Below are 14,763 nucleotides of genomic sequence, written 5' to 3' on the forward strand. Positions count from 1 at the left end.
ATTTAAAAAATGCAGGCAAACTGAGACATCTTTTTGATCTTTTTAGTTGAATTTTCCACTGAAGTTTTTTTTAGCAGACCTATTATACTTCATTTCCTTGTTCTTCCAAGATCACCATTGCTGCACTGTAAATTAGCTTTTTGATTTGTTCTAAAGTTGATTCTGTAAGTTCAACCACTTTGTTCAGGACTAGATAGTTTTTGGCAATAAGTTTCATGTTTCACTGTAGATAGTCTTTTTTTTTAAATTTTGTTCTCTCATGTGTTCTGTGATCTGTTTCAGTAGTTATTGTTTTTGAGTCAGCTGGTGATCTTGTGCACTTTTTTTATTGATTGAAAGGGTTGCCTGGCATTGATGGATAACAATTTCTTTGGCTTCCTCTACAGCTGTTTCACTTGCTTCAGGCTGACTGTTATGTGGCACTTCATCTTATGATCCTCTGAAAATCTTCTAATTACACATTTATAAAAAAAACTTTTTTTTTCTTAATCTGGTGGTGATTCACCTCTGACCTTCTAGGTGCTGTTCAGCTATTTCTGAGTCTGATTTTTTTTTCTCATCAGAATTCGAACGTTTGATTTAAGTAGCCGTATTTTAATGGATCTGATTTGTAACTGAAAACAGAGAAATTGTTTTTCTACTAATTGTATATTTCTGTTGCGTTTGTGACTGTTCTTCTGAAGGATCCAGCCCTGGTTTCTCAACTGAAGATCCTGTGTCCCATAGCCTATTTGTTGCCAGATGTCCAGGTAATCTAACACCTAATGCTGTCCTTGCCTCTGACAATGACCATCAGTATAGGTTTTGTTTTTCTTATTCTCATCATGATTTGATGGATGTGAGACAATGTTTTAATCTGGTTTTCCACTAAAGGCCTGTATGATACTTGAAGCCCTACAGCATAGCTCTCAGATTCGTAGAAGTACGCAACATGCTCCACCACAGCAAGGTGGTGTCCTCTCAGAGGAGATGATGATTATTATTTTATTATAGTCTTTTCGGTAAGTTTCAGTCTTTTGTGTCTTACCTAACTTTTTATACTGAGTTTCATTATAATAGGATGGTGCTGTATATATATCCCAAGCTGCTGCCAAAGATGGTGTTCTAGTCCTACCTTAACCAGTCAGTCTTACCAAAACAATTTTCTCCTCGGGCTTCATGTTCATTAAGGTGAACAGGCCCTACACAATTTCTGTTGCTAGAAATGTTGCCTTCTACTTGGAGTCAACCAAAGCCTTTTGAAGGATCACCCAACTTTTTGTTTATTTGACTCCAATAGGCCTGTGCTTGTAACCAAATGTACCATTTGTAATTGGTAGTAGATTGCCTTTCCTTTTGTTATGCCCATACAGGTCTGACTCTAAAGTTTGTATCAAGGCTTGAAGAGCATTTTTTTAAACAGCCATTTACCTGGATAAAGAGCCCGTCTAATTTGACAGTTCTTACCTTCCTAAAATATGTACAAAGAGCAAAAGTGCATGTACTTTCAGCTAATTAAAAAGTAGATGGGTAAGGTGCTTAGGTTGGGGGAGGGAAATAAAAGAATGGATTACATTTTTAAATCTATGTGGATTATTTTGAAGGGACAAAGTCTGCAGAAAAAGCATGCACAAATCTCTGTGGGTGGCTTCTTCTAGGGCAGTTTTCAAAATGGAACATATGCTTGTACCATTTCTTTAAGAATTGGTACAAATCCAAGCCTTCAGGTAATGATACTCTTGGACTTTGCATCTGTATGGGCAACTGTGCACTTAATCTCCAAACCATGGCTGGGTCAGGAGCCTATCTAAGATGAGCTACTACTAAGGAGATTTGAAAGGCTGCAGAATGGATTTCTGTCTACACATTTACTTCCCATTACTGTTTAGAAACTGGCTTTTTTTTTTATATGACAGTAGGTTTGGTTAGCCTGACCTACAGGATCTTTGAAGTATAGAATCCAGCTTCATTCCTCCCTTGGATGCATTTTTATTTAAGTGACTTTAATTACTTCTTTTCTAAGCGAGATGTATGAGATACTGGGTTCAGGGGGATATCACTTTGGCAGTATCATTAAACTTAGCAGTAGCTTTTTGACACGGTTGACCATGATCTACTTATTCGGAGATTACAATCTACTGGAGTTAGAGGGAAGGCATAGGAGTGGTTTATTTCATTCCTTAGTGGTAGAACTTTCATGGTAGCTGGTAAGTCTTCTACTTCAATAATCTTTCAGTTGAAAATCCCACAAGGTTTGACCCTTTCACCTATATTGTTCAATTCTTCTTAGTTCAATCATTTGAACTTAATTGTGCGAATGATATTCCTTGTCATCAACAGCAGATGAATCCATTAACTGATGGGTTGTATCCTCCTACCAGCAGGTGGAGATAGAGAACACTGAAAGCACATGGTGTTCCTGGACGTCCAGCCCCCCTTCCTTCAGTATATCTCTATCTCCCAGCAGGTGTGGACGTCGCTTTCTCAGCTCCTGGATTAAATATTGAAGAAACGCGCATGCTGGATTACAGGCAGAATAAACCCTCTGCCCATTCTACCAACTTTACTTGGGAAGACCATGATTCCAGTGAATAGTTTAAATATTTAGCGATTGTTATTGATTCAGGTTAACCTTTGAGCAAATTTCATAAATTTTCAGACATTTATGGTTGGTAAAACACTATTTTGATGAATTCACATTGCATACTCCGATACATGCATTTTTTGATGTCACAGCTAGACTATGGCAATATAATTTATGCAGGAATTACACAATCAAACTTGAAACAACTGCAAGCATAGTAAAATATTTTAAAATTCTGAAACTAGCTCATATTGCTGATTATAAACAGCCTTCATATTTAATTCATTAGTTACTCCTTACACGCCTTCTAGAGTGCCGTGATCACTACAAGATCACAGAATGGTCATACCACACCTTAGTATAGCATCAGGAGACTGGACCAGAAAAGTCTTTCCTTTGGCTAGCACCATTTCTTTGGAAAAATTTGCCAAAGGAAGCAGATTTTTAAAAAATTCAAATCGTTGTTGAAAGCCTATTTATGCACTCAAACATTTGAGGAACTTATTAGTAGGGAATATGTATTGATGAAGCTGCAACACACAACAGACTATGAAGGAGAATGTGAAGTGTGTTATGGCCTCTTGAGATTGAGAGAGGCTTTCCTATTAAGAATGGAGTTTCTATTTTATTTATTTTGATTATTTTTCATTTTGTTGAATTTATTTTAGGTTTTTTTTTCTTATGTAAAATTTTATTATATTGTAAAGCGGTATATCAAATACGATAAAACATGATTGTAAAACATAAATGGTCCTCAACAAAACAGAAAATACTTTGTTCATAAAACTTCTTTTCCTATCTGTTAGTGTGCTGGTGGTTGTTGTTTTCCTTTTTTGTTGGGGGGAGCCCTTGGCTAGGGATTCCCAATTTTGTAACAGGTTCTTTTGTAACAGGTCTATAAAAACTGGATAATCGGCCACATGTAGTCTCCTGCCTCTCTGTGGAATTACTTCTAGGCTTTTGTGTGGGATTGATGGATCCCACCATGTGACATCAGTAGAGTGGTAAGGCTGAACATACCAAGAACTTTGTATAGTTGTTGAAGAAATGCTATAGGTTGATGCTGTTGGATGACAGTATCCACAAATGCATAGTTACCTTGCTGCTCACAAAAAAACACCTATTATAGGCAAGCAGGTTTTACATCTAAATTATTATAAGAAATTGTAAACGTCTTAGTTTGACTTTTAATTGAAGCCAAATTGTATAAAATAATTTACTGATTTTAATCATAACCCAATAATACCAAACACAAGTTTTGTGATTCCTACATGACAATTCTGGTGAGTCTGAATACTGTCTTTAACATTGCCACATTGTTGCAAGGTCCTGCTTTATAATTAATATCAAACTCATAGCTGCTCTGCATATCAGAACTATTGTGTGACTAGCTTTTAAATATAATTTTCTTTATTTCAGATTATCAGCGATTAATGACAGTAGCAGAAACTATCACTGCGTTGATGTTTCCATTTCAGTGGCAGCATGTGTATGTTCCCATCCTTCCAGCATCTCTGCTTCATTTCTTAGATGCTCCTGTTCCTTATTTGATGGGTTTACACTCCAATGGACTGGATGACAGGTCTAAGTTAGAACTTCCTCAAGAGGTGGGAGACTGATTTGATTGGCTATTTTTTAAAAACTTTTTTTTGTGTGGGGTGGGGGGAGATTCAGATCATATCATATAAAAAATATTGAATGCATTATACTCATTGTATTTTTTTATGTTGTAATTTTTTTGCATCCTTTCTGTTCATCTTTTGACAATAGGAAACATATGGGCCTTCTATCATTGTGCTATTGTTGTAGCGTATATTCTAGTTCTTTTAAGAAAGCAGCTGATATGACAAGGCTAGCAGCTTATTATGAACATAAAGTAATTTCACACTGGTTTTAACAACTACATCATAAACTGAATTTGAGTGAGAGGAAAAAGTACCAGTAGTTAGATGTGGGAAGTATATTTTAGTTGCCGCTTTCGTTTGTGTCTCCCTGTTTCTAGTCTGATGAACCGTTCAATTTAATCTTGTTAAATTAAAAAATGTATGGTATTGTGATCATTATTTTATGCATTTCTTTTTATCTTTTGGGTCTGTTTCCTTTTACTCATTGCTCTTCAGAACAGTTGGAACCAAGTTTTGAGGTCTGCCTTCACCACACAGGGATTTCTCCCTCTATTTTATATCCCATCCCATCTTGCTTTTAGTCCAGTGATTGCAGTGGGAATCCAGAGCCCTGCAATTAGGAACTCTAAATCTGGCCACTAGGGGTGTCATCCTTATGCAGCGATGGACTCCACACTCCTGCCCCCCCCCCCCCCCCAAGTTGTTGTGGATGCTGCTTCAATGGCATTTGCAGCTGATTTAGGTTGCAGAATACTTCAAAAGAGAATTGTGCTTTGGTCTCTTTACATGGTACTGCTTAGTCCTGGTGGAACTCTGTAAAAAAACAATTTAAAACTGTCAAATGTATAAAATGTTGAATGCAGTATTTTAAAATTCTGTATGCATTATTTGTAACTATTTTTGGGTTGGGAGGGGATTTCTTCCTTTTAGTCTTAATGCTTGGATCCTCCTTGCCCCAATCTGACACCCCTCCAGTTTTATCCCTCCTGAGGCTCAACTTTAAGTACATAAGCATCACCATACTGGGACAGACCAAGGGTCCATCGAGCCCAGCACCCTGTCACCGACAGCGGCCAAAAGAACAATCAATTTGTCCCACCCATCCTAGAAATACTGTATTATTCCCTCGTCCATTCAATAACATTCTGTGGCTTTTTCCTCCAGGATGCAGTCCAACCCTTTTTTGAAGTCCACTAAGTTAACAGCCTTAACCACCTTTTCCGGCAGTGAATTCCAGAGTTTAACTACGCGTTGAGTGAAGAAAAATTTCCTCCGATTCGTTTTAAATTTACCACACTGCAGCTTCACTGCAGCTTGTCCGAGTATTTTTTGAAAGCGTAAACAGACGCTCCACTAGATCCTGCAGTGGAGCCTATCTGTTAATGCAGTTAATTGGATTACTTCCCTCAATAGAAAAACAGTTGCAGGAAACACTTTTAAGTCAACTTAGGAATCACCAGCACAGAAATGTAACACAGTTGAAGAAGGACTACCAGCACAGACTCAAAACTAGCTATTTTATTTATTTATTTATTTATTTGTTGCATTTGTAGCCCACGTTTTCCCACCTATTTGCAGGCTCAATGTGGCTTACAATAATAATTTCCATATCATCAAGCAGATCAATCCATAGACTGGTGGGTTGTGTCCATCTACCAGCAGGTGGAGATAGAGAGCAATCTTTTGCCTCTGTATATGTGGTCATATGCTACCAGGAAATCCTCAGTATTCTCTCTATCTAGCAGGTGTGTGGTCACACGCAGCAGCTCTGGCTTGGTCTCCACGCCTATTTACTTAGGCTTTGTTGAGTACCTGGGGTTGAGGACTCTTCGTGAGCAAGTGCAAACCTGGTGGTGGCAGGTCCCTCCTTTTCTCCCCCCTCCCGCTGGCTCCATTAAAAAAAACCCATAACAATCTTGAAGCAGAAAAGATTTTACTTGCAGCTGCTCACTGGGACACAATTCGTTGCAGCTCGGAGCAGGAAGCAGGTAATTTTACCTTTTCCTAGCGGGTAGGGAGTTCCCCGAACGTTTCCCTCGTGGATCATGGCGTTGGATGGTAAGGGTGCGAAAAAGCGTTCCCTGGACCACGATTGCGTGGCTAGTGGGGAGGCGCGGGGATCGGAGGCAGAGAAGCCCTTTTTGGGCGCCCATCCGGACTTTGCTGATTTAGCCGGTTTTTCCTCCGCTGGGGCGTCGGTGGCCTTTCCCGCCTTAAGCACCCATCCCCCGATGTCCGCCCTTCCGACGTCGGTCGCCCATGCAGCTTGGACGGCCTCTGGTATGGCCGCCTTGGAGTTGGGCGGCGGTAAGAAGATGGGGAAGTTTAAGCGCCATGCTTCCCGCACGGCTCCTTCGCGGAGTGACGCGCCGGACGCCATTTTGGATGCGCAGCGCTCCTCTCCCCCGCTGTATGGAGTGGAGGTTGAGAGTTCCTCTAGGGCTGTGGCCCAGGTTGCAGAGGTGCACAAACAGGGGGGGGGTTCTCTCCCGAGTTTATTTTGTTGCTGCATCAGGCCTTTCAACTGCAAAACGCTGCTCCTGCTCCCCTGTCAGATATGGGGGAAGAGGCTTCCCTGATCAAGCGCCCTCGGGTAGATCTTCAGGTCTTGGGGGACTCTGTCTCCTCTGATGTAGAGGAGGGCAGCGTTTCTGAATTCTCCCAAAGGTCCCTTGGGGATTCTTTGGAGGAGGCTGATCCTCGCACTGATGAGGGAGATGACCCCTCTGCAGCGCGGCTTTTTCACTCAGAGGAATTGCCTAACCTGTTCGTTCAGGCTATGAGCATTTTTGAGTATTTCTTCTCTGGAGGAAGGCCCTCCTTCAGCCTCGGCGGGTTCCGCTATTATGTTGGGAACCAAGCGCCCTTCCAGGACCTTCCACATCCATGAAGCCATGAAAACTCTAATTTCGGGATAGTGCCTACGTGGAATCTGTCTGGTGCTGCGGGCCTTGCAGAAGCCACCCTTTGAGCCATTATCGCGGCTGTTTCTGAAGGACCTGACGTTGAAAGCTGTCTTTTTGGTGGCAATCGCTTCAGCCAGGAGGGTTTCTGAGCTCCAGGCGCTCTCGTGTAGAGAGCCGTTCCTGCGGTTCATGGAGGCAGGAGTGTCTATTCGCCCAGTGCCTTCCTTCCTGCCCAAGATTGTTTCTCGCTTCCATGTGAATCAGCAGCTTTGTCTACCCTCCTTCCGTAGGGAGGATTATCCAGAGGAGTATCGTGCTCTCAGATGCCTGGATGTTAGACGAGTTATCATCAGATACTTGGAAGTGACCAACGATTTCCGGAAGTCAGATCACCTGTTCATGCTGTTCGCGGGCCCCCGTAGGGGTCTGCAGGCATCTAAACCTACCGTGGCCCGTTGGGTCAAGGAAACGATTGCAGCTGCTTATGTGGCTGCAGGGAAGGTGCCGCCTATCCAGCTGAAGGCTCATTCTACTAGAGCACAAGCGGCTTCGATGGCAGAGTCCAGGTCCGTTTCCTTGGAGGAGATTTTTAGATCGGTGACTTGGGCGTCGGCTCATACCTTCTCACGGCATTATCGCTTGGATGTGGCAGCATGGGCCGAGGCCCAGTTTGGAGCTTCAGTGTTGCGTTCTGGGATTTCCATGTCCCGCCCTGGGTGGGTACTGCTTGGGTACATCCCACCAGTCTATGGACTGATCTGCTTGATGATATGGAAGGCAAAATTATGTATCATACCTGGTAATTTTCTTTCCATTAATCAAAGCAGATCAATCCATGGTCACTCCCAGATATCTGTACTGTTTGTTCTAGTTCAGTTATATTTCAGGTTCAAGTTTAGACTTCAGTTCCTGTTCAGGAGGACTTCGAGTTCAAGTTCTTCCACTTGGATTTCCCTGGAGTTGGGACGACTTTGTGTTACAGTGAGCTGCTGCTTCTTTCCCACCGTTTTGACGGTTGGATTCATAACTAAATTATGCCAGTGCTCCCTCCCGCTTTGTGCGGTAGTAGGGTAGCTTTGTTTCCCTCTCGCTTTGGCGGTGATGGGTTAAGCCAGCTCCTCCCGCGGTTGCGGTATCAGGAAATGCCAGTTCCTCCCGCGTCAGCGGGTGTGGGTGCCCCCCCCCCCCGCCGCTTCAGCGGTGGTTGGGTGGCGGAGTGTCCCTTTGTGGGTGTAATTCTCTGTTTGGTGATTCCTGCGGATGGAGCTTTGATATCGACTATACTGAGGATTTCCTGGTAGCACATGACCACATATAGAGAGGCAAAAGATTGCTCTCTTATCTCCACCTGCTGGTAGATGGACACAACCCACCTATGGATTGATCTGCTATGATTAATGGAAAGAAAATTATCAGGTATGATACATAATTTTACCATAGAGACTGGATCTTGGCCACGAGCATGGAGGAATGATAGGCCTTCCTCCCAAAAGAGTCCAGAGTTCGAGACTCACGCCCCGGGGGCGCCGAGGCGGTATCTCTAGAACTCTTGGCTCTCTTGAGAGCAGAATCCACCACCGCAGAGTCATGTGGTAAATTGAGCCCTCATCAACTCTGGGTCGCTGAGGATCTGGGACTCAACTTTCTTCGGAATGGTGGGATTAGATAAAGGCTTCATCCAGTTCCGAAGCAATGTCTCCTTTAGGACATTTATTTATTTATTTATTGCATTTGTATCCCACATTTTCCCACCTCTTTGCAGGCTCAATGTGGCTTACAATACATCATGAATGGTGGAGATGTATAAGAAATAAACATTTAATATTACATAGGATTTGGGGTAACATGATAATGATACAGCATGATATTAGTATAACAAGCAAATATTCAAGGCAGTGCTGGATATATGTGAAGGAGTTCACATTTGTTGGTCTTTGTGGTATGCCTTGTTAAAGAGATGGGTCTTCAATAGTTTGCGGAAGTCTTCATCGATTTTTAAGTTGCGCGGCAGCGCGTTCCAGAATTGTGTGCTCGAGTAGGAAAAGGTTGACGCGTGCATTAGTTTATATTTTAGACCTTTGCAGTTGGGGAAATGAAGATTGAGGAATGTGCGGGATGATTTTTTAGCATTCCTGGATGGTAATTCTATCAGGTCTATGCAACGGACCAGTGGAAGACTCTCTAGGTGATGATGGATAGTCGAGGACCTCGAGCATCTCAGTCCTAGGCTCATCCACAGTGACCACAGGGAAGGGAATGGACACAGACATATCCCTTACAAAAGAGGCAAAGGAAAGGCTCTCAGGTGGAGAAAGCTTTCTTTCCAGCAAAGGAATGGGTCAGAGGGAAGACCACGGGACTCCTCGGAAGAGAAATACCTGGGGTCCTCCTCCTCCCCCCAAGACACTCCTCGGTGTCAGACATAAGCTCTCTGACTTCAGTCCGAAACCGGGCCCGTTCTCGACTCATCGGAACCAGGTCCTCGATGATGACGCCGAGAAGTGGACTCCTGTGCTGGCGGCGACGAAGCTCCCTCCATCGATGTCGATGGGGAGTCCACCTGAGTGGCAGCCGAGACCCATGCTGCAAGCGGTACCGGTGTTGGCGGCCGCACCACAGGGCCTGAGCCAGCCAGCGCTTCCATCAGCGGTGCTGAGGGCGAAGGCACCCCCGGCACCGGGAGAGACTGGCGCAGCAGCCCTTCCAGGATACCTGGAAGAATTGCTCGGAGGCGCAGTCTCTCGCCACCACGGAAAACGAAAAACTGAGCGGGAGCGGTCACGCACAGGCGGGAAGATGGCCTCGCATGCATGGTGGGTGTGCCCCGCATGCTGGACCTCCCGCGAGACTTTTGGAGTTTGCTAGGGAGACTCTCCATTTCTGAGGGGCTGCCGTGGATGTCACCCATCAGTGAGAATAATCAGCCTGCTGTTCTCGGAGAAAGCGAAAGATACATACCTGTAGCAGGTATTCTCCGAGGACAGCAGGCTGATTAGTTTATAAGAAAGAGAGGCTTAGAAAGGAGTTAATAGAAAGAGAGAGGCTTAGAAAGTACTGCCAACGAATGAAAGAACAGCGTTTTTTTTTTCCTTAACGTTTGTTTCAGGTGAGATATAGAGAGAGAAGTTTTTTTTTTTCCCCAGAACACAGACACCACAGCCCCCAATGAAACCAAAACATCTCGGATAAATCTCTCACAGGTCCAAGGCAGCAAAGCTCAGGGTTGCCAGGTTTAAAAAATTTTCCCTGCCCCAAACCAGCCCCAAACCGCACAAAATCAAACCCCACCTCCAACGTCATTAACCACGCCTCCAACGTCATTAACCCCGCCTCTGACGTCGCCTCCGACATCTATACAGGAAGCTCACCTATTTCTTTAAGCCCCAAAATGAACAGCTTTTACTTTTAAAGCATAATACCAAATGTACCCTACCTTTTATTAATTGGCCACGAGACTATGATCCTTCCAGATCTTTTATAAGCTCCGCAACCTTACCACTCCCGCTCCAGAGCGCGTGGCCCAACACGTGACGTGACCACTTACTGTCATTCACCCGCGCCATTAAAATAAGACACGGAGAAAAAGTAGGGAGAAAGAAAATGAGGCGGTGCCGTCAGCCTTCTAGTCTGCATCGATCAAGCGCACGCGGTTATCCCTTTGCCTCAACGTGCAAACATAATTAAACTGCCTCGCGCTAGCCTTTTCCCAGTACCGAGGGCTTCCCTGCTTATTACTCTGAAGTAAGTTCTCTCTCTGTCTCTGGGGGGGGGGGGGGGCTCCACGGGGCTTCTATTGGACCAATGGAAGCCCTGCGGAGGCGGGCTGCAGGCTGAAGAGGGGAGGGAATGCTCTGGGGCTGGGGCGGGCTAAGGCGGCTTCCAATTCCAAATCGGACTCGGAGTACTTGGACCAGACCAATAAAAAAAACCGTTAACCCGCGGGAAAGAAGCGCCCAAACCCGCACAGCTGCTGCGAAAAAGCCATCAAAAATTGCCCGCAACTGGTCGTGGAAAGCCGTCCAATTGTGTAGGAAACCCGCAGCCCTGGCAACACTGTCTCTCACCCCTTTTCTCTTCTTATTTGTTCCTCAAAATACCCAGATGTACACAGCTTTGCCTCTCCTCCCCTCTCAACACAAGTGCCTGCTAGAGCCTATCTGTTAATGCAGTTAATTGGATTACTTCCCAAGATAGAAAAACAGTTGCAGGAAACACTTTTAAGCCAACTTAGGAATCACCAGCACAGAAATGTAACACAGTTGAAGAAGGACTACCAGCACAGAATCAAAACCAGCTATTTTAGATTAGTTTATAAGAAAGTGAGACTTAGAAAGGAGTTAATAGAAAGAGAGAGGCTTACAAAGTACAGCCAGTGAATGAAAGAACAGCGTTTGTTTTTCCTTAACGTTTGTTTCAGGTGAGATATAGAAAAAGAAAAGTTTTTTTTTGTTTGTTTTTTTTAAGAACACAGGCAGCACAACCCCCAATCAAACCAAACAGCTCTGATAAATCTCTCACAGGTCCAAGCAGCAAAACTCTGGATCTCTCACCCCTTTTCTCTTCTTATATTGTTCTCTATTCCACCCTTCCCAGCTCAGGCTCCCTAACTTTAGCTTCAACCCCTCCTGAGGCTTGATCGCCCTACTCCCGGCAAGTTTAGGCTTTCTTTTTCATTCACCAGACCAGTTCAGGACAAATGAGTTATACCCCTTGGCCACTAGATAGCGACAAGAAACTTAGTTATGCCCTATAAAAGACACTATGCGGCTATCTGCTCTTTAGTATTCTGTCTCTAGCACAGTGGTTCCCAATCTGGTCCTGGTGGCACCCCAGCCAGTCAGGTTTTCAGGATATCCATAATGAAAATTCATGATAGAGATGTGGAGGCAGTGCATGCAGATCTCTCTAATGAATTTTCATTATGGATATCCTGAAAACCTGACTGGCTGGGGTGCCTCCAGGACCAGGTTTGGGAACCACTGCTTTAGCAGATGGTGATTGCATTCCATGCAACTGAAGACTGCTCTGGTGAGGAAGCTCCTGGGTTCAGTTGGAGAACTTGTTACCCAATTTAGTTGGAGCAGTCAGAAGAATATCCAGGGTCTTGACAGAGGTGACCACATTTTTTTTTTTTTTTGGGGGGGGGGGGGGGGGGGGGAGACATCTAGAGGAATTCAGGTCCCCTATAGCAGAGCTGGGCGTTAGTTTATTGTTGCTTATCTTCTCCCACTGCACCTATCTTATATCTTCCTAATAGGGCTGAAGTAAAACCAACAATAAAGTAGAAAAATAAAAGTTGGATAAGAGGTATTTATTTGATTTAGGAGCACTTTTAAGAGGTAGGTGGCTCTGGAGCAGACTGGCTGCTATAGATGAAAAGGAGTGGTTGAGCAGTTTAAGGAGCTCCCTCCAGCCTTTTTTTTTTCCTCTCTACCTGTGAGAGGCGCCATTTTGTTTTTCTGTATTTGATGGCTGCTGAAGGGGTTAAGTGCTGCTCCCACTGTGGGAAATGCAGATCAGCAGCAGGGATTTGCAGCTCATGCTGCCTAGATGCTAATGCTGGCACGAGCATGGCGGGCGGTGACTCTTCCCACTCGACGGAGTTGGCCATCTTGGAGGCGTCGTGTGACTCGATCTTCGCTGTTGCGGAGGGGTCTGAGTGCAGGGGGACGCCTCGTTTTGAAGTTTCTAGAGGAGCTATTGCTTCCGCTTCCCCCAATGTGGGGGCGGATGTACAGGGTGAGTTCTTCTCCCCTGAATTTGTGCTGCTGTTGCATAAGGCTTTTCTGTTAAAAAGAGCACTGCCTGACGCTCCTGACAATTCCTTTCGGACTGGGTTGCCTCCAGTTCTTTATAGCCCAGCGTCTGCTGGAGACTTTATTTCTTCCCCCAAGCTTTTGGCTGACGCTAAGCGTAGACGAGTGAATACCCTGTCTGAGGGGGATTCTTCACCCTGTTCTCCCCCGTGGTTTAGTTTTGGGGAGTCTGAGGGGTCTGGCAGGCCCTCACGGACTGATGATCCAGACGAGGGTGGCTGCTTGCCACAGGAGTTGGGTGACCCTAAAGTGATTCAGATTTTCCACCGTGACGAGCTGCCAGCTCTCATTTCTGATGCTTTACAGGCCCTTTGTATTGAAGATCCTGACGAGGGCGCTGCCTCTTCTATTAATCCTCGGATGGCTAGTACTAAGAAGCTTTCTCGGGCTTTTCCCGTGCATGCTTCCATCCAAGAGCTTATTTCAGCTCAGTGGTCTGACCCTGATGGTCCCTTGAAGGTGGCCAGGGCTATGTGTCACCCATAGGCGTAGTTTGTTTGATTTGGGGGGGGGGGGGGGAAAGGATGGGGCGGAGCATATTAGCATATCATTTGCATATATATATGCAAATGAATATGCTAATATGAAGGAAGGAAGGGAAAACTGGAGAGAAAGAGGGGTGCACCCAACCAAACGGTGTTAGAGATCTGGCCATATGGATTTATTTATTTTCTGGATTTATTTATTTTCTCCGCCATCTTGTAAGGCACTGCCTACCCAACAAAAACAGTGTTAAGTACTAGTAGACTAAAGATGGAGATACAAAACGACACGAGCAGGTTTACTAGGGTTGCTAGAGGCATTATTATTTTAACATTATTTAAAGTCACAAGAAAAATCCAAATCTCCACTCTCCTCTAACAAGATGGAGGTACAAAACGACACGTGCAAGCAGCATTTAAAACAAATTGGAGAAAATATTTCTTCACTCAATGTGTAATTAAACTCTGAAATTCGTTGCCAGAGAATGTGGTAGTAGTAGTAGTAAAAGCAGTTAGCTCAACAGGGTTTACAAAAGGTTTGGATAATTTTCTAAAGGAAACGTTCTTAAGCCATTATGAAGATGGATTGAGAAAATCCACTGCTTATTTCTAGGATAAACAGCATAAAATCTGTTTTACTGTGTTGGAATCTTGCCAGGTACTTGCCACTGTTAGAAACATGGTACTGTGGGCTTGATGGCCCTTCAGTTGGCAACACTTACGTTCTTATGCTCTTATGGCTCAGTGTCCTGTTTTAAGGGGACATCCTGGATTACTCTTAAGCGCTTAATACAGCCTCTTCTCTTATTTCTGAGAGATTCAAAGAGAGAATAGAGCAATTTCCTCCTGCTGCTACTGTGTCAGACTACTGGGGAATCAACAATAGGAAAAAAAATCAGGAATTAAAAATATAAAATGACTCAGACTATCTGCATTCGATATATTTAATAGCCGTAGTCATGAAACAGTCTGCTATTATCACATGCCAAAACTTATCCCATCCTCTGCTTTTACTGGTGTGTAGAAATGTTTGCAGCTATTACTTGGTTCCTGTACTGAACTTTGAAAAGCCTAGGTGAGAGACAGAATGGAGGCCTGCCCAGATCCTTTATTATGCATCCCCTGCTGTAGCACAAATTTATAAGCTGCATTGTATTAATACAATCCAATTAAACAAATTGTTAAAGACTTGAACACAAAGGACAAATTGTTCACAATTGCCCTTAATTTTCTGTCTCTGAATGGAAGCATAAGGGGAGTTTTCAAAGAGCAGCCTGCTCCCTGATACAGCATCCTTAGTCACAAAGAAAAAATCCAAATGCTCTAACAAGATGGCGACGGCTGCGCGGGGGAGTGGAAAAAAAAAAGAGA

The 14,763-nt window shown here is 44.1% G+C and overlaps 1 protein-coding gene across 1 annotated transcript in view; it reads left to right on the forward strand.

Annotated features, from left to right (window-relative positions):
- DENND5A (DENN domain containing 5A) overlaps positions 1-14,763 on the forward strand; it is a 315,605-nt gene that overhangs the window by 57,656 nt on the left and 243,186 nt on the right. The window contains exon 5 of the mRNA XM_030201008.1: positions 3,983-4,170. Within this exon, the coding sequence (XP_030056868.1) occupies positions 3,983-4,170 (188 nt within the window). The remainder of the gene's footprint in view (positions 1-3,982; positions 4,171-14,763) is intronic.

This window comes from Microcaecilia unicolor, chromosome 4 (genome assembly GCF_901765095.1).
Source record: "Microcaecilia unicolor chromosome 4, aMicUni1.1, whole genome shotgun sequence".
Lineage (NCBI taxonomy): Eukaryota > Metazoa > Chordata > Amphibia > Gymnophiona > Siphonopidae > Microcaecilia > Microcaecilia unicolor.